At 40.2% G+C, this 27,825-nt stretch overlaps 1 protein-coding gene across 2 annotated transcripts in view; it reads left to right on the top strand.

The window, feature by feature from the left end:
- The first annotated feature begins 12,459 nt into the window (after positions 1-12,459).
- nsg2 (neuronal vesicle trafficking associated 2) overlaps positions 12,460-27,825 on the top strand; it is a 97,966-nt gene continuing 82,600 nt past the window's right edge. Inside the window, exons 1-3 of one of the 2 annotated variants that reach the window (XM_078550590.1) lie at positions 12,460-12,583; positions 13,614-13,780; positions 14,272-14,391. In XM_078550590.1, the coding sequence (XP_078406716.1) occupies positions 13,652-13,780; positions 14,272-14,391 (249 nt within the window). In that variant the 5' untranslated portion in view covers positions 12,460-12,583; positions 13,614-13,651. Of the gene's footprint in view, positions 12,601-13,613; positions 13,781-14,271; positions 14,392-27,825 lie in introns of both variants that reach the window. The other variant, XM_078550589.1, reaches the window with a different exon arrangement.

Raw genomic sequence — 27,825 nt, 5'->3', positions numbered from 1 at the left:
CCCTATTACTATTGATCTTCCTCCCTTCCTCCCCTCCTGTACAGACAGGCTGCTTGTGGTGCCAGAAGCTTTGCTCTGTCCGCACTCCCTGGAGGAACCAGTGCCCTCATCAGCCTCCAAAATGGAATACCGATTTGCGAGCAGGACCCCAGGGACTCCTGAACTACCTGCTTGTTTCTTTTGGACTGCCTGGTGGTCACCCATTCCCTTCCTTCCACAAGTCCCTTCATCTTTGGTGTGACCACCTCTCTTAATGTGCTATCCACGGTGCTCTCAGACTCGGAAATGCTCCACAGTGTCCCCAGCCACCGTTCCAGCTCTGAAACCCGAGCTTCCAGGAGCTGCAGCTGGACACACTTCCTGCACACATGCTGGTCCCGGGCCCTGGAAATGTCCCCGGCTTCCCATATGAAGCACAAGGAGCACACCATGGCTTTGAGTGCTCCTGCCATGACTTATCCCTTTAAATTAAATCTTTTAAGTCAATTACTCTAGGGCCCTTCTTTCCTGATCCTCGTTAATAAAGAATATACAAACTATAAACCACAAAAAGACCTTAAACTATAAGCGATTAAATTAGTAAATACCTTACGCACTACTTACCAGTAATTCCTTTCCCTTGTAGCCTCTACTGCTGCAGCAGGGCAGGACCCACGCTCTGAAGATTTAAGATGTTGGATAGCAAGGAAAAATGCAAAGAGCACCTCGTTCCCTATGACCGAATTCCCACTTTGCACCAAATTGCCAATACCCACTCTGGCTGTGCCCCACTCAGGATGTGCTCTCTTTCTGTTTGTGTTCAAGCGCATATTCTTTGAAGACAAGTTCGTGTCTTTGAAAAGATTATTCAGGAAGGAAAGGTGGAAGAGTGGAAGGTGGAAGTGTTTAGCTCAGTGAAATTGGTAGAGTTACAGCAGAAAGATCCACGAATAAAGCAGTTATATCAGACAGCTTATTCGGAAATAGAGGCAGAGTGTATTCCAGAATGTTATTACCTTAAAGGTAATGTGTTAATGAGGAAATGGAGACCATCTCATATTCCGGCAGATGTAAAGTGGGTAGTAGTACATCAAATAATAATCCCATTTGGGTACAGAAATGAAGTATTGAGTGTGGCTCATGAAATTCCAATAGCTGGACATTTAGGAATTAGGAAAACTCAGGTGAAAATGCAAAAACATTTCTATTGGCCACGACTGCATAAAGAAGTAGACAAATTTTGTAGAACTTGTCGTACATGTCAGGTGACAGGAAAACCTCAAGCAGTGATTAAACTTGCACCTGTAATTCTGATTTCAGTATTTGAAGAACCTTTTACCAGGGTCCTGATTGATTGTGTAGGGCCCTCCCTAAGATCAAAAGTGGAAATAAGTACTTGCTGACAATCATGGACATGTCTACAAAATTTCCGGAAGTGATACTTTTACAAAATATTCCAGCAAAGAGGATTGTAGAGCAGTTGAGAAAATTCTTTACAAGATATGGGTTACCAAAAGAAATCAGTTGGATCAGGGTTCGAATTTTATGGGCAGAATTTTCACCTCGGTGGGAGGGCGCATGCCCAACCTGCTCAAGCGTGAAATGATGCGTGTTGACGTTGAGTGAGCGTCCCGACATCAACACACAGTCGCGCAATAGTTCAGTCGGCAGGCATGCGCGGGAATCGGCAGCACAGCAGCTGACAATTAAAAGGCCTGTTAAGGCCATTAAAGAATCAATGAAGTTAAATTTTTCGCTGCCCATCCAACCTTGGTGGGCAGGCGAAAAGGCAAGGGGCCTTTGCATTTTTTTGGAAACCTCATCCACAGGCAGGATGAGGTTTCCTAAAACAAGTAAGAATAAAATAAAAGTTAAAAAAATTAATTAATAACATGTCCCTGCTCATGTGACAGTCACATGAAGGGACATGTTTTATTACATTTTTCAATTCTTTATTTTTTAAAAAAACTCTTCATCTCCCTGAGGCAGCTCGCCCTATTCACCTCCCCCCCCCAACCCTCACATAGGTAGCACTGAGTGCTACCACTCGTGTTTCACGCTGGGCAGGCCTTATTGGCCTGTCAGCGTGAAATTGCCTTCCGGCCTTGAGCCCACCTGACAAGGACTAAATTCTGCCCGATGTTACAGCTTTTTAAGGAAGTAATGAACAGCCTGGGGATAAGGCAGTTTAAGTCATCCGCTTATCACCCTGAATCACAAGATGCTTTAGAGGGATGGCATAAAACTTTGAAAACTATGATCAGAGCTTATAGTCAAGATTATCCACAAGACTGGAGTCGAGACATTCTTGTTATTTACTGTTAGGGATGCCCCTAATGAATAAACAGGATTTAGTCATTTTGGATTAATCTATGGTCAGGAAGTAAGAGGACCATTTAAGTTGATTCAGAAGAAACTAGTGGGTCAATTTTTGGAAACTGCTCTCCTGGATTATGTGACAAAATTCAAAGAAAGATTGAATAGACCATGTGAGTTAGCTGGGGAACATTTAAAGATATCACAGCAGGCGATGAAGACAAGTGCAGCTAAGAGGGCAAAAGCTCATAATTTTGTTGCTGGAGAGAAGGTCTTGTTGCCAGTGTCAGGCGAACCATTAAAGGCAAGGTTTAGTGGGTCTTACAGGATTTAAAAGGGACTGAGTGAAGTAAATTATTTAATAAATACTCCAGATAGAAGAAGGAAGCTTAAAATGCACTTTGACAGGGAAGATAACCAGAAGGAGGTGTTAGTGGTGGTAGATAAGGAGAAAGAGGTTGAAATGAAGGATTCTGAAATTGAGTTTCCTCTAATTAAATTGGACAATGAGGGGGTACTTAAAAATTTAAATGTAATACCGAGTTACCTTCCAGACAAGTGTCAAAGTGATTTGGAAAAGCTATTGCAGTCATACAAAGCTAATTGTGGGAATAAGTTAGGGAAAACAAATTTAGCTATACATGATGTAGATGAGGGAGATTCAGTTTCAATAAGGCAACGTCCTTATAGATAAAATCCAATAAAATTAGCTCAACTGCAAAAAGAATTCAAATTCATGCTTCAAAATGACATCATAGAGTCTAGTTGCAGTAACTGGAGTTCACCTAATGTGATGGGACCGAAACTAGGTTGTCCACATTGTGTATAGATTATCAAAAAGTAAACGCAGTAAAAAAAATGGATTCATATCCTATTTCACAGTTGGAAGATTGTATTGAGAAAGTGGGACAATCAGAGTTTATCACAAAGATTGACTTGCTGCGAGGATATTGGCAAGTACCGTTAACAGAAAGAGCAAAAGAGATATCAGCTTTTGTAACGCCAGATGGACTATATCAGTTTAAAGTTATGCCATTTGGTATGAAGAATGCACCAGCAACATTTCAAAGACTGACAAGCAAAGTAATTGCAGGACTGGGCAATTGTGCTGCTTAGATTGATAACTTGGTCGTTTTCAGTCAAATGTGGGAGAAACATTTACAACAGCTGAAAGAGCTATTTGATCAACTGCAAGAAGCTAATTTGGTGGCTAAGCGTGAATTTGCAAAAGCACAAGTTACATATCTAGGTCATACCATTGAACATGGTCAGGTGGCCCCTCAAGATGGGAAAGTTTAAACTGTCGTGAATTTCCCAGTGCCTGCAACAAAATGGGAAGTTTTGAGATTTTTGGGCATGAGTTGATTTTATCTGAATTTTGTACCAAATTTTTGCAGTGTGGTTGCTCCATTGACTGAACTACTAAAAAAGAACTAGAAACTTCAAAGGTCACATGAGTGTAGAATGCATTTGCCAGTTTAAAAACTGCATTGACTACTGCACCAGTTTTGGTAGCACCTAATTATGACAAGCAGTTTAAGCTGGCAATTGATACACATGATTTGGATATTGGGTTTTGTTGCGGTAATAAATTCCATCTGAACAGTCTTGCACTACAGTCTCGAAATTTGTCCAGAAATTTTAAAGAACTGTGGTCTGTATAAATAATTGGTTCTGTAGAATTGCTTGCAACATAAACCTTGAAATGCTGCTTATTCAGCTTCCATGAAAAATATCCTATCGGCTTTTCAATTCCTGTTTTATATTTTTGTAACAACATGGTGTTGTTTCATTGTCTCAACCCATTTCGCATTATTTACTATACCAATCTATATACACAAACTATTACACTACCAGGTGCACGCATTAACATGATAATATATATAAAGTCTTTGTATTAACAGAGGTCATTTCAGTCTAGTGTCCAGGTTTCAAATGTCCAATTTTCTTTGAACTTTAAATTCTTGACAATGCATCTGAAATTAAATTTTCTTGTACAGCCACATGTATAAATTGTAAATTAAATCATTGCAGTAATTCTTTTAGAATTATGATTGTTCATTTTTCCATAAAGATGGAGGTGTAAAAGAAAAATCATTTTTTTCCTAATATTACTGTGGGATACTTTAAAATAGGTTTATGGAGGCTGTGTGAGATCTTGAAGGGCGCACTCTGCGAAACAGGCCTGTGGGAATAAAACCTCTAGCCACCCTGGAGAAATTTGCTGTTCCAGAAAGCAAGGTTTTCTTAAAAGCTTTGGAGTTCCATTATCAAGTGAGAGGGAGAAAGAAGCTGTGAAATACCTCCCTTAAAGCAACAATGGGTGCTTGTGGTAATATTGCTGGATGTTTTATAAATTAAGAATCTATTTGGAGTGTTGCCTGAAAGGGGTATGTAGTTGGGAGTTTAGTTAAGTAGAAATCTTGCGAGAATTGTTATAAAACTAATTGTAACTGCGGGGAAATTTTTTTCCACGTTTGGGGGGGTTGTGCGGGGGCGAACCCGACTGGCGCCTCCAATTGGGGCCGTACTGCCATTTTACATGGAGGGGCCAATTAAGGCCCACCCAACGCGGTGCTTGCCCGGAAGCGCTAAGCGCTCCCTGTGCGGGTGGGGGGGAATTCCCTGAACCGGGGCCTGTGCTCTTTTGCGCACAAGAGCAAAAGAGCGCAGCAATCTCCCTGAAGCACAGGGAGATCAGTTTGATATTTAAAAACTGAAATAAAGTAATTAAAAACTTTTAAAACATGTCCCCTCATGTGACACTGTCACATGAGCTGGGACATGTCAAAGAATTACTTTAAAAATTTTTATTGAATTTTAAAACACTTCATGAAACCTCATCCGGCCCGTGGATGAAGTTCATGAAGAATGTGAAGGCTGCCTGGGTTCTTCGCCTGCCCGCCAACCTTAAGGTTGGACAGACAGCTCAGTTAATTGCTTAAATTAGGTTTTAATAGGCCTTAATAGACTCAGCTACGCGCCCGCTGAACTGGAACTAAATGACACACGGTGATGCCAGGCTGCCCGGCCAACGTCACCGCGCATCATTTTACGCATCGGCAAGCGGGCCCCACCCCCGCTCACCGACTGAAGAATTCAGCCCTGTGTAACTGCAGCCTTGTCTGTCAATGATTTCTTATCTTTTGTTAATAAATGTTTTAATTTAATCTTTAAAATCTCTAAAGGTGCTAGTGGACTCAATTCTTCTGACTTCAGTGCACAAACCTTCTCGTAATAAATAGAAATTGCAAAATTGTGGTAGCCTGGTCAAGTTTCCCTTTGGGATTTGGTCTGCCTGGCAAATATCATCCACAATATCACAACACAACAATATATTTCTAAATCAGGAAGGTGTGTGACTTGAAGGGAAAATTGCAGGTGACCGTGTTCCCACAAACCTGCTGCCCTTGTTTTTCTCTGCGGTAGAGTTGGCGGGTTTGGAAGATGCTGTCGAAGAAACCTTGTCAAGTTGCTGCAGTGCATCTTGTATTGGTACACACTGCAGTCACTATTGTGAGGTATCATATAGGAACCTGGAAAGTCTCAGTAGTTGATCATCCCTGTGTCCATCATAGCAATACTGGATTCCAGAGATGAATAGTTGACCTTGGCACCCAGTGTTAATTGTATAAATTAAGGTTAAAGTGTCTACAGGTGGGGTGCACTCATTTGATAATTACTTGTGCAAATATGAAAAGACACTTATTGACACTGGTTAGGAGCTATACTTCTGCATTGTCCCACTTTGTGAATAAATTGAAAACTGAGTAAAGATTGACTTGTGGTCTCCTTCTTAACCAACTGACTGTAAGAAGGTTAAAACCCAGGATTACAATGACACAAATGATGGCAAGTACATTGGATGACATTTTTCCCATTATTTGCAAATCAGTACACTGTTAGAATATGACTGTGTGATACAGACATGAAATGGCAATTGGAACTGTTATTTATTAGGCAAGCATACCTGTAAGCATTCAGATCATTGGTAATTGTGTGCAGTTTATCCAAGTGGATATCTTCATTACATTGGAATTTGCTGATTTTGACTATTCTGCTTCTACACCCTCAAGAACAACTGGGTTCAAGGTTGGATTCATCCTGGGTACTCTCTAGTTGAAGGATGATGAGCAATGGAAACAACAGCAGGTTGGGAACCTCTGCAGTTGGGTCTCTCAGAGACCACAAACACATACACACATGAAAAGAGTTGATTGCAGAGGTATTTGCCTGCATAAACAGCCCATATTCCCAGTCAGTTACGTACAATTTTCTGAGGATCAGTGCATGAGGAAACTATGTTTGTCCTGAAAGCCTGTTACAGACCTGTGTAGTCTGCTGCAACAAGACTTATAAATCACTAGCAGCTGACAAAACATTGCTTGTGACAATTAAAATGGTTGCGATCTTTACATTTTTGGGGGGCTTCATGCCAGGTTGCAGCAGATGACATCAGTCACCTGCGTCAGTCTTCAATCCATGCTTGCATAAAGCAGGTCACTGAAGCAGTCTTTGTTAAGATCAAAAATTATTTTACATTTTCCATGGATACCAGGGGCAGAGTTTTATGGTTCCGGTGGGTTTGCAGGTGTGAGGGCCGCAAAATTCTGCAGGTGCCCTTCCCACCACCTACTGGCCAGCCCTCAAGCTGGCAGCAATTCTACGGGGATTGGGCAAGGCCTGGGGCAGGCCATTTGATTGATTTGTGGTCTCCTTAACCAACTGACTGCAGGCCACTCAAGAGCTGGTTCCTAAGCGCTTGAAATTTTTTGGTTGGCAGAAGGTCAGGGGTGGGTAGGCAGGCCCAACAGGTTAGCCTGCTGAAGTCATGGGTGGGAAAGTGGAGGGGGTGGTCTCCCTCACAGGCACCCTTTCCCAATTGGGGCACCCCTCCAAAGGCCTGCCACCCCACCCCCCCAAACCAGGTGGCCCTCCCCCCTCGCTTTTGCAATCCCCAGAGCTTTCTCTTCTGACCCGTCGAGGACCCTCCCCTTAACCATGTGGACATATCTCCATCCTGGGATCCCAGCACTGTTCTGTGGTTCTTCATGCGGTCCCAGCATGCTGGGTGCTGTTGGAACTAGGGGCTACTGGCCAGCAGTTCTCTGTGAAGCTGGACTTCCTCCCCATATAGGGGCAGAAGGCCCACCTGCAGCCAATTAGCTCTCCTTGGAGTGTTAAATGGCCCTAGGGCTGCCATCAGGAGTGGGAGTGCGTTCCCCATCAGCTTTTTAAGTGGCAGGCTGGGAAACCCCGCCATCCGAAAAATTCTGCCCTAGCAGTCAGCAGGAAAGAACTCAGACTTTGCTACAACAGCAGCTTCCCACAAGTTCAGGCTGTGATTAATTGCACCCATGTAGCCACAAATACACCTCCTGATAAGCCAGCAGCCTTCATGAATGGGCTTTCCTTTCAGCCTTCTCCAATCAGAGTCGACTTGCCAAAGCCTTTTCCCCTGTAATATAATTTGTGGTGATTGTTTGAAATTTGACATTCTTGTGTTTTTCCTGATGAGTGCAAGACAAAAAGTTTCAGCAACATGCCTCTGTTTTCAGCGATATTCAAGTTCTGTAGTGCCAAATCATTTTATGGTCCATTTGAAGAAAGTCTGGAATTGCTGGTGTGAAGCAATAAACTGGCAAATCCTTAAGCTGCTTTACCCCAAATTAATACATTTCATCATAATAATGTGATCGAATGGAATATTATTGTTTACTTTTCATGAAAAGATTAATTAGCTGTAGGTTCTAAATAAATTATCTTCTCTCTCCAACCTCTTCCCTCTTTGTCCTTTTCAACTGGAAGACAGAGTAGCTGCTGCTAATTGTGTTTTGTGATCAGCTGGCACAAATATTTTTATCTAGTCAAAATGTACAGTGCATTTTTCCCTTATGCCATGAAGCAGTATTGTATTATTGTGACATGCAGTGCTTGAAATGTTACTGAAGAAATGCATTCAGTGCTGGCAGGAAGGATTTGACTTAACAAACCATAACCATCTGGTTTGGAAGCTAATACTTGGACTGCTGAATCTATGGTCCAGCTTTAGCTTTTACTATAATTATTGATATAATAATTGGATATAGCTTGATATAGTAACAGTTCCAACAAATGCTTTGAAATACTAAACAAATTGAATACATAAAATATAACCTGGGTTTCTCATTTTAGGTTTAAACCAATGAATCCCTACAAGCTGATAATTAGCTGTTATTTATTTTGGCAGCACCAATAAGGCAACAAAAATAGGAAAAGATTAAAATCACCTTAGCAATATATTTGTCTATGATATCTATGTTTTGCACATTAAATTTATGAGAATAGGGATAATTTTGACTGGCCGATAGTGTAAAATGCATGACATTGGCTCACTCACCCATTAAAACTCTCACAATCCCCATTTCTATTCACTTAAAGGGAAACAAAAATCATGAGGGATTTCTAAGGGGTGGCAAAACCAATATCACATGTTTTACACTATTGTCCAAAGTGAAAACTATCCCCTATAACTCAAATATAAATGATTTTTATTTAACTAAACTAATTTTTTATTTAACTAATCATTCTGTGAAATCAAACCAATCTGTCCAATCAGGGATGAAACAATACTGCTTTTCATGGTGTTGCTGCAGCCAGTTTTATTCCCATTTTATTTTTTAACAAGAAAGTTAGAAATCAATGAAGAAACATTGCTTTACTGGAACGAAAAATATGAAAAAAAAAAACACGTAGAGCAACCTGTATGTCATTTGGGCTTTAATTTGTTTAAATTGTATTGTAATTGATTTTGAACAATTTTCTCAACATTTGTCAGAAATATGTGCAAACAGTTTGAAGTATGTTGCAGGATAATCATAATTTGCTTGGAAAAGTGTGTGGCATTTGCAATGTCCGATAGCTTCATTCTCTTTAAAGTGTACATATTTATATTCAGGATGTTAAATGAACAAAGGCAGATGATTTAATGAAGGTAATAAAAGGCACCATTCATTGAATGATATTCTCCCCATCTTAGAGAAAATAAACCAGTCAGTAAATCATTCAGGGAAGGTTTTCTAAATTTCTTTTTCTTTAAGGGCTTTGTCACATAGTCCTATCACGTGACTTATCATTCTGTGGCCTATATAGCAGCCCATACCATCTGTTATCAGTTGTTTTCAACCAGCTGAGGCCAAAATGCAGATTTGCCAATGTAAGCACAACAGAGATGTCTCATTCTTTTTTCTCTCTCTATTTGGAGATTTTTTTTGTTATTGGAATATGGTATTTGACTTTGTTATTCAAATAAAACTTTTTGTCCCAAGATGAAAATGATTATCTCAATTCTCTCTACCACAGGGTAGAACTTGTTTATTGTAATGACTTTTAAATGCAGAAAGGTAATCCAACTATATATTTCAGTTCAAATCATGATCCAGAAGAGCAGAATTTATCACATTTGCCATGTGAAGAAGTCAATTTGAAGAATTTTGACTACTGTATCCTGAATGAATAGAACTTGCTTATTAATTTGCTTTATTGAAGACTTTTTTCCACCTATGACATTGACTTGACTGTTCAATTACTTGAAGTACCAAGGACAATGCTATCAATGCTATGTCAAATCTGCTATTCAAACTTTTCATGAGAAAAACATACCAATAAATAACATATCTTGAACTTTTTGTTTTTTCAAAATACACCTGCAGAAGTGGAATCTTCATGGGAGAGCCCAGGATAATTTGAAATTAGGGAAATAACATTGGCTAGTCTGTTTATATTTGTAGGATGGAAATCTCTTCCGCATTGTCTTTACACCAATGATTAAGTAAGCCATTAGACACAATTAGCAGTGTTATGTGTAAGATAGTGCATTTACAACTGATTTATTTACATATGAGCATACATACGAATATATGAATCAGGAACAGGAGTAGCCCATTCAGCCCTTCACACCTGTTCTGCCATTTGGTAAGATCATGGCTGATGTCTGATTTTGTGACAGTGCTTTACAAAAGTAGCATTTTACATATGAATTTAGAGTTAAAATTCCAATATTGACTTTTATTATAGCAAGAAATGGCTTTGTAACCTCCATAAGAGTGAATTATCTACCTTTCTAAAGTCCATTTGCCGCAATCTAAAACATTTGTTTTTCCTTTACATTTTATTTATCTGAATCCTTTATAAAGATTGTAACTATTGACAATTTTATGTTACAAACTTTTATATTGATTTTTTTTAAACGCTTCCAAGTCCTCTTAGCTTAAAATGTATGAGATAACTAATTACAACGATATTCTGGAACTACTGATGATTATCAGAGCTTGTGCTTTTGATGTCTAGCCTCACTTCCATTGCGACTTATATTCACAAATGCCAAATATAACTAGTAATTCATGTAAATGATAAAATATGTTTGCACCTTGTAATTATTTGAAATACCTTATTTATGTTCAAAACCATACTAATAAACACCACTGTACTCTATTTATCAGGGAAGCCTTACTGATATTAATTACTTATTTTTAAAATTCAGAAAATATGGAGAATAATGATGACATCTAAATGTTGGGGCACATTTTTAATTCAGCTGCTGTTTATGTTAAATAAATTTTATAAATTCTTATTTCTATTGTGTAGATTGTGGTTTCATATGTAGCTTGGTAGATCAGACTAGGGGAATCCCAGTTAGTCATGATCCAGTTAAGTTGTAAGTTTTCTAGAAAATTGAAACTGGTATGCATTCACTTGTGAACCAATTGCAGAATTTGATTAGCTATTGGAACAAACTGCTGTTTAAGGTGCAATGCATTTGATTGATGTACACTATTCTAAGGCATGTGAGCATGAACAATATATCACATAGTGACACAGTTGGACAGCACATCTGCTTTCCTGTGTTCAAAAAGATACAGGACCTATAGAATTTTTTACTGGGTAAAAAAATTATGTGTGTAGAAGAGCAACTGTTAGAATTATTTAACAAGAATTTTGCCATTGTTGAGTCTGTTTTTACAATAAATGCAAACTTAGAAGCAGTGATTTATTGTTTCCAAGCAGTACATTTAAATAAACTTGGTCCTGGGGCTCACAACTAGATTTCTGTTTCCACTCAAAACATCCAGCTTCACCTGAAGAACACCACCTTAAAAGGCAGTTTCGTCCCAAATGTTTACATGCACAGTGAAACCTGTCTGCAAGAACACTTAGGACTAACTTAAAGTGCTTTTGATAAAGAGTTGATCTCTGTACAGGTCAAATAGTAGGCTGTCAATGCATTGTTTTTTGTACAGATGGTCAGATGAAAATTGCAGGTATCTATGTGGTGCCAAATTGGTTCATGCCACTCACAGGTTAATGCAGGGAAACTGGAGTAGGCCTAAACCTAGTTAGTGACCTCATATACACCTGAAATTTACATTTATATAATACATTAAAAAAATTTGATAACTGAAAAATGGTAAACTTGCAGGATGAGCTATCTTCACAGCCTTGGAGCGATGGAGGCAAAGTCGTTCACATCCTCAGGCATATAAGTATGCAAAAAGTGAACTTGTGTTTGTGTTAACTTTTGGCACCCCTTTCATATTTTGAGGTGCAGTTCTATATTTAAAACATAGAGCTGGTGGTTAGCCAAAAGTAAAACTTGGTTAGATCACAATATTCAACATCATTCACTGGCTTGCCGGTCACTTCTGAATTCTAGGCAAGCCTTCACTTTGACGAATATTTTCTCGACATGTTCTGCTCTCAGCTGGTTGAAGTTGTAAGTCAGCCTCAAAATAGAAATTAGTGGCGATATGCACATGTTGTAATTTGGGGCATTAGGACTCATGTACGATTTATTTTGCCCTAGTTTATTATTCTTACTTCATTAAACCCGTTACCATTTACTTTTTCCTAATTTTAATATTCCCAAAACAGGATAGGCCGCTGCAATTATCCTGAAATAAAACTGTGGCAACTTAGACAGGTGTTCTTTTGAACATTTAAGAAAATGAGGACTCTTGAGTAAATTACAGTTTTTTTTTAACGTCGTGATTTTTAAACAAGGCGGTAATTGTTTCGATCCACCCAGTACCAGAGTTTTGCTAGTAAATGCGGTAGGCGGCGTTGTTTGTACAATGCAGAGTGGAGCATTAAGGGCTCCGGGTTGGACGTCAGTGTCCCGCAGCGCACGGAGCTTTCACTTTCAGCACCAAAACCTGCTCAGTCTGCGGCAGGAGCGCTCTCTGGTCAGAATCCACTGCAAAATCCTCCCTTATCAAACGCCATCTTGTGACATCAGGTGCTTTTTGTAAAGGTAAAATCACCTATTCTGTAAGTATACATCAAAGGGGCATACCAGTAAAACCACTTTAGACATTTTCTCGTACGATTTTCAGACGGTCCGCTTTTCAAGGGACGTCCGTACCTTCAAAAAGAGAATATTCGATTGATATTTCCAACGTATAAGGTGTTGGGTAATATTAATTCAAGTTGAAATATAGTTAAAAGGCTAATGTTTACCTATTGTAGAACAATAGCATTTTTATTTGTGACGAATAATCATCATGTTCCAAATTAAGCAAGTAGAAATGCTTTGTGAATGCCAGATTAGAGCAGGTGCTGTGCTGATTGTATGGCACCAAGGACAACAGAAAATGGCTAAGGGATATGGCCAGCCACTTCATACGTGTTTTTTTTTGGGAAAAGGGAAGCACGCGTGTTTTTCTCGTTTCGATCCCTTCTGAAATGTAATTCTTAACAAGTCTGCAAGTTGTAAGGAATCTTATCGCATAATCTTTAAGGCGATATATCGATAACAATGCAGACATCGCATGGAATGCAGCTGCTCAGACACCAAAATGCGAATGCTCCTTTCTATTTCACTTAGTAGACATCGTGCGGGGAATTTAATGAGTTCAATAGTGCATTTTTTTCTCTTGAGATTCTGTTATCATTAAAATGCACATAATCCTGATATCTGTATGGGTGCAATATCGTGTTAAAGAGTTAATATGTTTGCACTGGCTGAAACCGATCAGCTTTTAAATCTATAGTACATCTGTGATGTCTTAGGGACTGTAATGGTTAAATTATATTGCTTTATTTAACATATGGTGATTTATAAATCACTTTGGGATTTATCACAGTGTGAACACGAAAGAGGTCAATTAGTATTCCAACCTCGTTCTTGCCAAATGCTGTATGAAAAAGGATGGTATTGTGTTGAATTCACAGCGTGCATTAAAAAAGATGATCTTGGAAATTTTTTTTTCTATTCTGCAGGAACCAACTCTTCTTTCCGTCCTGTGTCAAAACACTGCCCCCTCTTTTTGTTCTTGTTGCAGATTTCGGTACGTACGTTCGGCAGCTATCTTCGTGAATAATGGTGAAGCTGGGGAGTAACTTGAACGAAAAGAATACCAAGCAATCTTGTAGTGATGATAATTTTCACACCGTTCCCTTGATCACACCCTTGGATGTGAATCATCTGCAGTTCCCTGCTCCAGACAAGGTACTGTGTTTGCTATTCAGGCAACTCACTAGAAAAGCTTTAATGATGCTACAAAAAGAAAAATCGCTCAGCATTTCAGCCAGATGTATTTATTCTTGAATAGTTACAATTATTCGACAAATTCATAATATGTCGAAAGAATAAAACATTTCCTGAGAGTTTATTTTGCTTTTTCTGGCATCCACGGATGTGTTCAGGTTTTCCAGGGTTGCCACGGGCCAATGAAAAGTTAAGCAAAGAATCATATATATTGACTGAAACAGCGTATTAGGTTATTAGGTGCTGACCCCAATGAATAAACAGTGGAAGAACGTTTGTGCAGAAGGGTGGGGCGGGAGAGTGTGGATTAAAAATACATTTGCAGAATGTGATATAACGTGGTGTACTTCTACTATGGCATAACATATTTTTAATGAAATGTTTGCAATAATTGTTACGACAAATCTTACAGGTTAAAGAGGCCGACACGCCCTAATTTTCTTGTCTCACAGGTTGTGGTGAAAACGAGAACCGAATTCCAGTCAGATCAAAAGAACAAAGGGAAACTGCGGGTACCGAAAATAGCTGAATTCACAATCAGCTTCAACGACGGAGTATCCGAAAGGCTCAAGGTAAAGCTTAAAAACTTACTGATTTTACTGTTCGGCGGTAAATCTGAAAACATATTTTAACGCAATACCCATTATCTTCCGCTTAGTGTGAAGATTAATTGCACAACTAATCGAAAAGTCATATTATAAAAACTCGTTATTAAAGCAATTTAACACAGAGCAAGAACTTGAACAATCCTTTTTTGATTCTGAAAAAGTTAAAAAAAACAGTTTTAGAAATCAGAACCAAGCATCTCTCTTGCTATAGTGAAAGCCTTTTAACCCCAACTTTTAAAATTGTTGTCCCGTTAGTGAGAAAATGTATCAAGGTTATTTAAAATTTACTACATAATATACAGAGTTATAATATAAATATTTTGACTGCCAGAGCCATTTATATCTTAAATGGATTGAGGTGGGTTCATATAGTCTGAAGATATAACTAATGATTTAAAATAAAACGAATACTTCACATGCAGCTGGCACCCAGGAAATGTACAATAGGCATTCGAGTGCACGTAGCCATTTTTCTTAGGTTAAATATAAAAAGTAGCATGAATTCTAATCAAGCACAAAGCAGGTGGGTCATGCAATGTATATTTTAAATGATCTAGTTATGCATGCAGACAATGCCAGAGGGGATCTGGCATCAACCGTTCTTTTAGAAGGACAGGAAATTACCCTGCTTGCTTCCTGTTTACTGCCCCAGAGGGTTGTTGGTATTATATCCAGAAATAAATATTGTGTTGAAACAGTATGACTAATAATAAAAAAAAACAAACAGAAAATTGCTTTGAGTTTCTTTTGGACAATATTACTCTGTTCTACCAGTAAAAGTTAGAAAATATATTTTCATATTCATCTTTCTTCTGCAAATTATACTGGTTTTCAAGTATCACTAGCTACTTTTGGAGTTTAATGAAAATCCCATTATCTTCAAATAATGATTCAATGAAGTGATGTCTCAGTATAGGTTTAAGTCATTATGTTACTGATATTAATATTGGTCACTATAGCTTTCACTATAGCTGCATTTCACACAAAACTATTTTTAAAAGTTTAGAGATTATTCAAATTTTATTAGCTGCTCATGGAACTTGCATTATAGTTACATGAAGAGCCAAGATTACTATTTATATCTACTTTTGAAATAGCTTTATTTTGCTAGTGTCAGTTAAAGCCATTCCATACAGACAAATTAGTACTTAACAGGGATTCTACTTCCAATTCCGTTTCAAGGGTGTATTCAAGCTGACTGTTTAAACTACTCTATGAAGGTATTATTTTAACTCCATAATGTAAAACACCAGTTCGCTTTCAATATGAGATTAAAGTAATCAAGAAAAATATCCTGCACTTGGATATGGTGAAGTTTGCATTTCCGATAGGAACACATACAGTCAAGGATGGTCTCAGGCCTGCCTGAGGAATCCATATTGTTGATAAATGAGTTATTGTTGTCATGTCAAGGAATTGCACTTCAGCATGTTCCACAATAAAATGGAATTGAAAGCATTTCCCAAAACCACCAAGAACATTAATGAATAACTTCAACTTATTAGAGTCCAGATATTTTATTGGCCACCAGAAGTTCGATTATTTTCGTGGCTACAGTAAAAAAAAGTGGTGACTGAGACACATTATCTAATGGTATATCATAATATACTTAGATAAATCTCATTTACCATGGAAATTTTATTAACTGTCTCAATATGTTGGTGAACCTTCATGAAAACATCATTAAAATTAATCCTATTATAGAGGCAACAAAGATAGAACACAGGAGCGTGTCATATCATAACAGACATTTGTGCTTAAACAATTCACACAGCATAACAAGCAAACACACAGTGTTATATGTTCCTTGCCAAATGTATTTATATAGATCCATGATTAATAATGTGAGTTCTTCAGGCAGTTTGGAAAACTGCTTAGTAATTAAAATGATGCATTGAATATTTTATGAAGCAAAATCATGTAAAATATTATTTATAAAATATTTGATACTAAAAGGAAGATGGCAGAATCCTTCTGTTTAATGAGAGTTACTGCATAAATGTTAAATGTCACTCATCTTACTAAACCTTAATTTTCAGCATCTCTATCTTAACACGCTGTTTTGTTGTGATGTTCTTATTTTCAGTACAAACTATCTGGATGTATAATTTTCTTATATCTTCTTTGCACATATTTTATTAATGAGTGAGATGGAAAACATAGTTGTCAATTTTTGCACCAGTATCACATTGAACATGAAACCCCTATACATGCTAAATTATATGCATTTCTTATAAATGTATATTCATGTTTATTTAAAAATGCTATTCCAAATGACCTCATGTATTTGAGGTGCAATAAAATTTGTATGGAGCCATGAAACGACTAGTACAGCTATATTTCATTAATCAATTCTTCGTTATCCAGTAGCCAACTTACTGGATAGTTTTGATTTTCACATCACCAACTTAATGCAGAGGCAGGGATAACTTAAATGTACAGCTACACTAGTTGGATTAAAGTATGTATTATGAACAACTCTGTATCTAGTGCTTATTCATGGCATATAAGAAAGCAACATGCCTCTGTGTCTACACAAAGCATACTCTGTTGATTTCTTTATGTCCTTGCCTACTGGATAACGTAGCTCTCATAAGACATCCATTGCTGTCACTACCAGGCCTGTTCCACTCTTAAAAATCTAGGACACGGATCCTGTTCTGTTACAGAGTTCTTACTGTTTGGCATAGGATTTCTTCTTTGGACCTGAAGCATGGTGTGACCTCATTGCACGTGCCACTGTTGGACCCAACCTGACAGGTTCTTGGGAAATCTAGCAGTAGTGGCTCCAGGTCCTGGCCTTCTGTACTCTCTGGTTGCATGACGAGTATCAAGTGCTCCAACCCTGCTCTTAGCATTATTTCAGAGGAATAGGTCCTGATGCAGACAGCCTTTGAGACTGTTTCTGCAATATTGTTATACAGTAAGCCATACCAGGCACAGTTCATCACCAGAAATTGAAATTGAGTGATCAATATAAACTTCACAAAGAACCAATTATCTACATTCTTAAATTCTGTTTATTGACTTTTTGAAGTAGTACAACATATTATTGAACAAAGCAGAACATTTTTATCTTATCCAGGCTACCCACTAAGATTTAGAATAGATTGCAGTGACATCAGTAACAATAGTAGAGATGTAATAATAGCTATAGGAAGAAAATCTTGCATTTATATATAATGCCTTTCATGACCACAACCAATGAAGTATTTTTGAAATGCATTCACTATTGTGATGTATGCTGCCAATTTGCGTACAGTAAGGTTCCACAAACAGCAATGTCATAATGAGCAAGTAATCTTTTTTTAGTAATGTTGGTTAAAGAATTAATATTGGCCAAGACACTGGAAGAACTCCCTGACTCTTCTTTAAATATTGCCAAGGAATCTTTTATGTCCACCTAAGACAGGCAGTTGGAGCCTTGGCTTAACATCTCATTTAAAAGAAAGCATTTCTAATCATGCAGTAATACCTCAGTGTCAGTCTAGATTATATGTTCTACCCTTTGGACTGGGGCATGAACTTCTCGATCAGAGAAAATAGCACTACTAGTGAGCCAATTCTGATAATTATATCCATGCATGCCTTTAATATAAAATTGTGTGTCTGTGCACTTCCTGTCATGTGAACATTATACATCCTGTATCACACTTTGGCATCACACTCAACATAGGCTACTGGTAAAAATTTGTGGTTAAATTTCATTCTGGTATATCAGAGTCAAATCAAAACTCAAAGCCAGAAAACTCTGATAATCAATGAAATAAAAAGAAACTGAATAAATTGCTAAAAATATCCTCTCAAAGATCTTTTGTCTGCCCTTTTTCCTTTTCATAAAGTGGAATATTGATTCAAAAATAAGGTTCATAATATTACAAAGACAGGAAAAATTGCAGTAGCAAGTCACTGGCTTTCGGATGAATTGAGGCCCTGTCTACCCTTTCAGGTAGATTAATATATCTCAAAGCATTTTTTGAAGAAGAGCAGGGGAGTATTCCCTGGTGCCCTGGTCAATATTTACCCATCATTCAACATAAATGAAGAAGAGATTATCTAGTCATTATCACATTGCTACATTTGGGAGCTTGCTTTGTGCTGCCACATCTCCTACTTTACAACAGTGACTACCCTTCAAAAGTACTTATTAACATTTTTTATTTGTTCACGGGATGTGGGCGTCACTGGCTAGGCCAACATGTATTACCCATCCCCAATTGCCCCTGAGAAGGTGGTGGTGAGCTGCCTTCTTGAACTGCTGCAGTCCATATGGTGTAGGTACATCCACAGTGCTGTTAGGGAGAGAGTTCCAGGATTTTGACCCAGCAACAGTGAAGGAACAGCAATATATTTCCAAGTCAAGATGGTGAGTAGCTTGGAGGAGAACTTGCACATGATGGTGTTCCCATGTGTCTGCTGCCCTTATGCTTCTAGATGGTAGTGGTCGTGGGTTTGGAAGGTGATGTCAAAGGAGGCTTGGTGAGTTCCTGCAGTGCATCTTGTTGATGGTACACACTGCTGCCACTGTGTGTCAGTGGTGGAGGGAGTGAATATTTGCAGATGGGGTGCCAATCAAGCAGACTGCTTTGTCCTGGATGGTGTCAAGCTTCTTGAATGTTGTTGGAGCTGCATCCATCCAGGCAAGTGGACAGTATTCTATCACACTCCTGACTTGTGCCTTGTAGATGGTGGACAGACTTTGGGGAGTCATGGGGTGAGTTACTCACACGGGATTCCTAGCCTCTGACCTGCTCTTGTAGCCACACTATTTATATGGCTAGTCCAGTTCAGTTTCTGGTCAATGGTAACACTCAGGATGTTGATAGTGGGGGATTCAGTGATGGTAATGCCATTGAACGTCAAGGGGCGAAGGTTTGATTCTCTCTTGTTGGAGATGGTCATTGCCCGATATTTGTGTGTTGTGAATGTTACTTGCCACTTGTCAGCCCAAGCCTGGATAATGTCCAGGTCCTGCTGTATTTGGACATTGACTGCTTCAGTATCTGAGGAGTCGCGAATGGTGCTGAACATTGTGCAATCATCAGTGAATATTCCTCTTTCTGACCTTATGATGCAAGGACGGTCGTTGATAAAGCTGAAGATGGTTGGGCCTAGGACACTACCCTGAGGAACTCAGGTTCACTGGCTGTAAAGTTCTTTAAAACATCCTGAGGTCATGAAAGTCGCTAAATAAATGCATGGGCAGGATTTTCCGGCTCCTCCTGCTGGTGGGATCTTCTGGTCCCACTGAAGTCAATGCAGATTTGAATGGCTCGCCACATATGCCACAGGGAAACTCGCCCCGGCAGGGCCAGAAAAGCCCAGCCCAAGTCTTCTTTAGAAAGCAAAAAACAGTACTTCATTCTCTTTCTTTTCTCATTTTTGGAATGTGACATTAGGGTTTATCAAGGAGGTACTAGTCTCTCAAAAAATTATAATCACCTCTACTTTTACAGCAGAAGGCTTTATGGCCTTAATGAGACAGGCTGGTATGTTACATGGTGTAATGTTTCTTCCTTCATAAAATGGCAAATCCTGCAACTTATAGTGAGTATTACCATTTTAGATATGATATTATACATATATTTGATACAAAGGGAGTGGAATTCAACTTTGATGGGATCATAAAATAGGCAGTTACACACTCCAGTCAATTTTCCTTCCCATTGACTTCAATGGACAGGAAAATCAGGCAGAGAGTTAATAGGTGGCTGAGCAGCCCATCTTCTGCTCTGCCAATGTTTCACCCCCAAAATCTCTACATATATTGCATTTTTTAAGCTCTAGCTATTCAACATTACACTTGTTTCTCGCATGGATTTCTTTTAACTATAGTATTGATTGAACCAGTCTATTATGAAGAAATTTTGTTACTTTAAACAAAAAATTACCAAATTAGACCAATTCACAAGGCATGGGTTACTGTATGATATAGTGTGTATTATATAAAGTGATAGTTCTAATGTTACAAAACAAAATCATCTGTTCACCATGAACAAAGCCATGGGTGAGCTACTAGTATATATTAGAAAAAGGTATAGATCTTCAATGAAAAATAATTTTTGCAAATACCTAGTTACCTTTTCTACCAACCATCATTGCAGTAAGTACAGCAGGCAAGAGGCAACAGCCATAAACGATGGTGACTGACAGTTAACTGCCTAGCATTGATTGAAATTTAAACCAGGCAGCTTGACTCTGATTGGTCAAAGCATTGCCCTGAGAGATGAGTCAGCAAATGGCTCTCACTTATTTTGTTTAGTTGAAACAGGCGCAGTGTATGTACATGTTCTTTCTGTCTGCAAAGAACGTGGCCCTGTGTATTAATAAATGAAGCTTCCAGTACACGCAAACGCGCCTCATTCTGAGCCCGGCTGACAATCTTAAATTGGTTGTCAGCGTAATACTTAACACGTTGAGGATTATTTAGCAAATGTTGTCCAATCATGGAACCACATCTAAGGTAATGTTGGACACTGTTCAGAGTTTTGCAAGCACAGGCTGGTTGGGTATGGTCTGTACCCTGCCCGTTGCGAACAGCGGCTGGGACATGCTGCTTGATACAATCCGCAAGTCTTTGGGACATATGGCCTACAAACCTAGCATCACACTGGCTCTGAAATTCATATGCCACATTACTCATTTGTGTGATAAGCAGAACGTCTTTTTGACTTCATGGCAGCATCTAATTTTACTAAGATGAGATACGATTCGGCCCAAGTGGACTGGGAGCAGCTACTTGCAGATAAAACTGGGTCAGAGAAGTGGGAGACATTCAAGGAGGAAATAGCGAGCGTATAGGGCAGATATTTTCCCGTAAAGACAAAGGTGGGGGGGGAGCTAAGTCCGGGGAACTCTGGCTGTCAAGGGACATAAAGGTTAGTATTAAGAGAAAAAGAGAAGCTTCTGGCAGATACCAAGGGCTCAATATGGCAAAGTTCCTAGGAGAATAAAAAGTGCAGAGGGGAACTTAAAAAGGAAATTAGGAAAGCTAAGAGAGTGCATGAGAAAGCATAGGTGGGTAGAATAAAGGAAAACCCAAAGGGTTTTTTAAAATATATAAAGAGCAAGAGAATAACAAGAGAAAGAATAGGGCCAATTAGTGAATGTAGAGGTAAAAACAAAATACTACAGATGCTGGAAATCTGAAACAAAAACAGAATATGCTGTAAAAACTCAGTAGGTCTAGCAGCATCTGTGGAGAGAGAAACAGAGTTAACGTTTCGAATCCATATGACCCTTCATGGAGGGTAATGCCCCCCATAGAGGTAACCTGTGTGTAGACCCAGAAGATGTGGGTACAGTCCTCAATGAATACTTTGCGTTGGTTTTCACAATGGAAAAGGATGGCGCAGGTATAAGCATCAGGGTGGAGGACTGTGAAATATCAGAGGAAATTAATATAGCGAGAGAAGGTACTAGCGGGTTTAGCAGCCTTAAAAGTGGATAAATCTGCAGGCCCGGATGAGATATATTTCAGGCTGGAGGCATGGGAAGAGATTTCAGGGGCCCTGGCAGTAATTTTCAAATCCTCTCTAGCCACAGGTGAGATGCCAGAAGACTGGAGGACTGCTAACATTGTCCCATTATTAAAAAAGGGAGGAAGGGATAGACCAGGAAATTGCAGGCCAGTCAGTCTAATCTCGGTGGTGGGGAAGTTACTAGAAAGAATTCGGAGAGACAGAATATATCTGCACTTGGAGGGACATGGATTAACCAGGGAGAGTCAGCATGGATTTGTTAAGGGAAGGTCATGTTTGACAAATTTGATCGAATTTTTTGAGGAGGTAACCAGGAGTGTTGATGAGGGTAATGCATTTGATGTGGTCTACATGGACTTTAGCAAGGCTTTTGATAAGAGCCCTCATGGCAGACTGGTCAAGAAATTAAGATGAGATCCAAGGCAAAATGGTACGTTGGATCCAAAACTGGCTGAGAGGCAGGAAGCAGAGGGTGATGGTAGAGCGATGTTTCTGTGACTAGAAGTCTGTTTCCAATGGGGTTCCACAGGGCTCGGTGCTGGGGCCCTTGCTGTTGTGGTGTACTAAATGATTTGGACTTAAATGTATGGAGTATGATCATGAAGTTCGCGGATGACATGAAAATTGGTAGGGCTGTAAATAGCGAGGCGGATGGCCGTAAACTGAAGGAGGATATCAATGGACTGGTCAAGTGGGCAGAGCAATGGAAAATGGAATTCAACTCAGAAAAGTGTGAGATAATGCACTTGGGGAGGGCTAATAAGGTAACGGATTACGCTATGAATTGTAGGACCATGGAAAGTACTGGAGATCAGGGAGACCTTGGTGTGCATATCCACAGATCCCTGAAGGTAGCAGGGCAGGTAGATAAGGCTGTTACGAAGGCATATGGGATACTTGCCTTCATTAGCTGAGGCATAGAATACAAGAGCAGGGAGGTTATGCTGGAACTGTATAAAACATTGGTTAGGCCACAACTGGAGTACTGCATGCAGTTCTGCTCACCACATTATAGGAAGGATGTGACTGCACTGGAGAGGATGCAGAGGAGGTTTACCAGGATGATGCCTAGGTTGGAGGGTCTGAGCTATGAGGAAAGATTGGATAGGCTGGAGTTGTTTCCCTTGGAGCGGCAAAGGTTGGAAGGGGACATGATAGAGGTGTATAAGATAATGAGGAGCAGAAATAGGGTGGATAGGAAGTCACTTTTTCCATTGGTCAATAACCAGGGAGCATAGATTTATGGTAAGAGGTAGAAGGCTAAGGGGGGAGTTGAGGAGAAATCTTTTCATCCGGAGGGTGGTGAGAGTCTGGAACTCACTGCCTGAAAGGGTGGCTGAGTCTCATAACATTTAAGAAGTATTTAGATATTCACTTGCATTGCCCTAGCCTCCAGGGCTATGGGCCAAGTGCTGGAAAATGGGATTAGTGTAGCCAGGTCTTTCTTGACTGACATGAACACGATGGGCCGAATGGCCTCCTTCTGTGCAGTAAACGTCTATGAGTCTATAAGCATCCTGTTAGTGGCGAATACCACTCTTGTTGCTACTGCATAGTAGCAGCATGAAACAGCTAGCTTCACCTGTTGTTTTTGAGATACCGTGGCCTCCCAGGGTAACCTGGGGTAGACTAGGCACTTTTCAGGGCCAAAAGTGACTGCCTTTAGCCCGTTCATGAGTTTGCTCATGTGCTCATTTGACATTGCTAGCCTATTCATCAACGTTCCACTTAAGGAAGCCATAGATATTTGCATTACAGCACTATATCATGGCAATCTAGACCGGCCACCAATGCGTGAATCATATTAATTCAACTTATGAACTCAGCAACCCGAGTATGAGTTCAGTTTTAATGACAATATGCCCAAATAGATGGTGTTGCCATGGGATCCTACTAGGCCCAGCTCTCACAAAGATCTTTGTTGGGTTCCATGCGAAACATGTCTTTGATGGAATCACACCTAACCTCCTACCCCTCGCATATTTCCAATAAGTGGATGATACATTTGCTATATTTAAATCCACAGCTGCATGTAATTATTTCCTTACATGTCTTAATGGGCTCCATCCTGTGCTCAAATTCATCTATGAAATGGAGCAGTCAAATGAACTCCCCTTCCTCAACATACTAGTTGAGAGATCTGCCAGTGGGTTCTCTACCATGGTGTACTACAAGTCTACCTTCACTGGTCAATATATGCATTGGGATTCTCACAGTTCCACATACAATAAGATTGGTCTTCTCCGCAACCTTGTAAATGGGGCCTGAGCCATTTGCATACCATGCAAGCTTGATGCTGAAATAAGGCGCTTCAAAGGCATCTTGCAGGATAATGGCCACCCTGATCAGATCTTTTACATCACGCAAACTTATGAACAGGTCTAAGGCCATCTCTTTCAGCCCAGAAAATTGCCCAGTCTACCTCAGATTACCCTGGAAGGGTGAGGCATCTCAAAAATATGAGCAACAGGTGAAGCTAGTTGTTTCACATTGTTACTATGTAGTAGCATCAAGAGTGGTATTTGCTACTAATGGGATGCTGCTGTCAAGCCAAAAAAACACTCTGGCACTGACTCATTCCTCAGGGCAATACCTTGACCAATCAGGATCAAGCTGCCCGGTTTAAATTTCAAACAGTGCTTGGCAGTTAACTGTCAGCCACCATCAGTGGTGCATTCTCCATGGCAACATCACTTGCCAACCAATCAGCGCTCTCTTTACACATAGTATAAATTGTTGTTTTCCTCCTTATATTGGTATTCTGGCGAGTGTTCTGATAAGTACAAGACGAAAAGCTTAGACATATCTCTTTTTTCAGCTATACTCAAGCTCTGTACTATTAAATGACTAAATGATGGATAATTATTACTATATGATGTTATTAATTAACAATTTTAGGGAATAAGTAGATATAGATGAAAACAATGCATCATAATTCAGGTGTCATGCTTTATCTCATAAAAGTCCAATGGGCAGAATTTTGCAGCTCCATTGCAGAGGGGGCGGGTCTGTAAAATGCGACACGACATTCAAAAGTGCATTGACTTCAACGGGACCGGAAAATCCCACTGGCTGGAGGGGCCGTAAAATTCCGCCCTGTGAATACTGAGAAAGAAAGTACTCAATTTTTGCTCGTTTCAGAAAAACTTCCTGAGTGATGGATGAGCATCAGATCATTCCATGTGGTTTACCTCAGCATCTGTTTATGTATAATTAGTGTCTAATTGGCCTCAGAATATGCGTCATCATGATAATTAGGTCATGTAGCATTAAAGAAACACACCAATAAATCAGTGTTACCTTAGGAATTAAATAATACTTAGTCCACATTGTGAAACAGTGGCTGGAATTGGCGTTGGGCGTCATGGAGGGCGAAAATATCACGGCCGAGAATATGACGAGAAGACTAAAAATTGGTTTCATGCCATCATGAAACCAGCTTGCGATCGTCCACTCCACCTATAAATGGCGGTCCGCATTTCCCGCCGCCGCATGTTGGGAACCTAATTTCAATACTTCAGCATCTCATTATATGCCCTGCTCGCCAGAATCATTCACCCACACTGGGTCATCTGGGCACGTTGGCATGATTGCATGCCAACATGTTTCACAGCCGTACATAAATGACGTGCACTTGGCGAGCTGCACTTTGCTCAGGACCTCGATATTTGTTTGCCTACCTTGCTTTGGGCACTGCTCATGGTCAGCAGCGCCAGGCTTCGCAGGCGGCACCACATCACTTTTAGGGGGGGCTCATGGGCAGGCCTTTATTTACCAGTCGTAAGGCAGGAGTGACTTTTCAATGGCTGCAGGACTAGGGTTTGCTTGGGGAAGGGATAGAAGTGGCCTCAGGCAAGGGAAGAGGCTGCAGGATGAGGGCTGTACTGGGTAAGGGGGGTATTCCAGGGTGTGTGTGGGGGTACATGTTGATCTTTGCAAGTAGCCTCAAGATGGTGAGGGCTGAGGAGGCAGTCTCCAGAGGAGATGAGGCCAGATGGAGATATGAGAGTGTGTGAGAGAATGTGAGTGGTGATGTCCCTTGAGCTGTCAGTGAATGAGATACCAGCGAATGTGCGATGCCCTAATGAGTACATGAGTTTAGTGTGTTAAGATGGTTGCCTTACCCTGGTGGCACAGAGATCATTCATCCTTTTTCTGCACTGGATAGCTGACCTCTTGTGCGCAGCATTGGCACTGACCACTTTTGCCACCTCCTCCCAAACTGAGCGGTGAGACTAGTGGGCCTCCTGTGGCCAGAGAGCAGGTAGAGAATATTGCGGCGCTCCTCCAAGGCGTCCAAGGCATGCATCACTGAATCGGGGGACTGCACTCTCCTCGGCTTTTTGGGCCCTGTCTTCACGAGAGCCGTCCTAGGCTGCAAGCATTGAGAAGTGTGCGCAAGGCTGCAGTTTAAATATGGTGCCCTGCATGAGGAATTGGTGAGGTAAAGGCATGACGGTCAAATCGGAGGCCACCCGAGTGAGACGGCGTGTTTCCCGTGGCTGCATAATTAATGAGGTGGGAATGGGACGATATGGCACGAAAAACTGCCATTGTGGTTGGCGGATAAAACAACTTGTTTCCCACCCACTACCACACTTTGTGCAAATCTGGGACAACCCCACCCAGGGTTTCCTTTGAGCATCACCATGGAAGATTGGTTAATGTAGGACAGAACCTTGTGCACTTTAAAAAAATAATCAAGGGTAAGGACCATTTCCAGGTTCTGACCCCGCACTGGATGCCAGGGCACTTGTCTGGGAGATCTTCCCAGAAATGGCCAATTAAGAGGCCACCTCTGGGTCCGCGATCCAGGACACTGGGGAGGTTCCTAAGGCTGCAGGCCCAATCAGAGGGGCTTCAGCCTTGGAGATGGCAGCCTCACCACCATGGTAGACACTGCCAAGGTTGGAGGAGTAATGAGAGGGTACCACCATGCCGAGGTTCCCTGTGAAAAGTTATTCAATTGAAATAAATGGTGGCCACAGCTGCCAGGCCTTCCCAGTGGAGGGGAAAACCCTGTTGCCAGCTGATGGCTGTGGCTCTGGTGGCAGTGGGTGCAGGGGAGGAGTGAGTGTAAGCACCCTTGGAGGCCACCGGCAAGTTGTCTCCTGCACCTGCCAGGCCCAGCCCTCAGTGGGGGCCTTGTCTGCTGCTTGGAAAATCTTGGCAGCCAACACAATAATCCCACAAATGGGCAGTTAATTTTGCAGTTTGGCTGCCTGCCACTGCCAGGCAGGTATCCTCTTTCAGTGATGACCCGCCTCCAGGAAGATTGCCTGGTGATGGTAAAATGTCGGCCTGCCTATCTGATCTTCCTACCAGTCCTGCCTTCAAGCCTCCTGCTGCAATTCCGCCCATAATATCTGCTAATAAGATATAACCAACAATGATTCTGACTACGTTCGCAAAATAAAAAACAATTTAACTCCTGTTTTGTTTTCCACGGGTTAGATACATTTTAGCTATTTACAAAGACCTGATTTCACCAATTTTTCAGACATATTACTCACTAGAAAAGTATTTGAGGACTGTGACCATATTTTACATACATGACAGAACTAGGTGGTCCATCATATTCCCAAAGGCACTGGCAATATGTGATGGGTGAAAGATTGATTGCACAACTACGTGCTTTTACATATTTGTAAAAAATGTATTTCCTGATAGGAGAATAAAGAAGCTTTCTGTAAAATAATTATGATTTGCAGTTCTAGATGAGTACCACAACCCAAGAATATTTTATTTTGTATTTGAAGTATTTAGGTCCTATAGCAGTTTAAATTGGATAGTGGAGAGCCACCATTCTTACATTCAAAACAGCTAATTACGTATTTGGATTTTTTGTTCCATTTGATTCATTATTTAAATTTGAATAGTGTCCTTACTGAACGAAGGGAGTAATCATTTTGAGCTA

This window comes from Cetorhinus maximus, chromosome 10 (assembly GCF_964194155.1).
Source record: "Cetorhinus maximus chromosome 10, sCetMax3.hap1.1, whole genome shotgun sequence".
Taxonomy (NCBI): Eukaryota; Metazoa; Chordata; class Chondrichthyes; order Lamniformes; family Cetorhinidae; genus Cetorhinus; species Cetorhinus maximus.
Note: the sequence above shows the minus strand (reverse complement) of the source record. Positions and strands in the feature narration are given on the sequence as shown.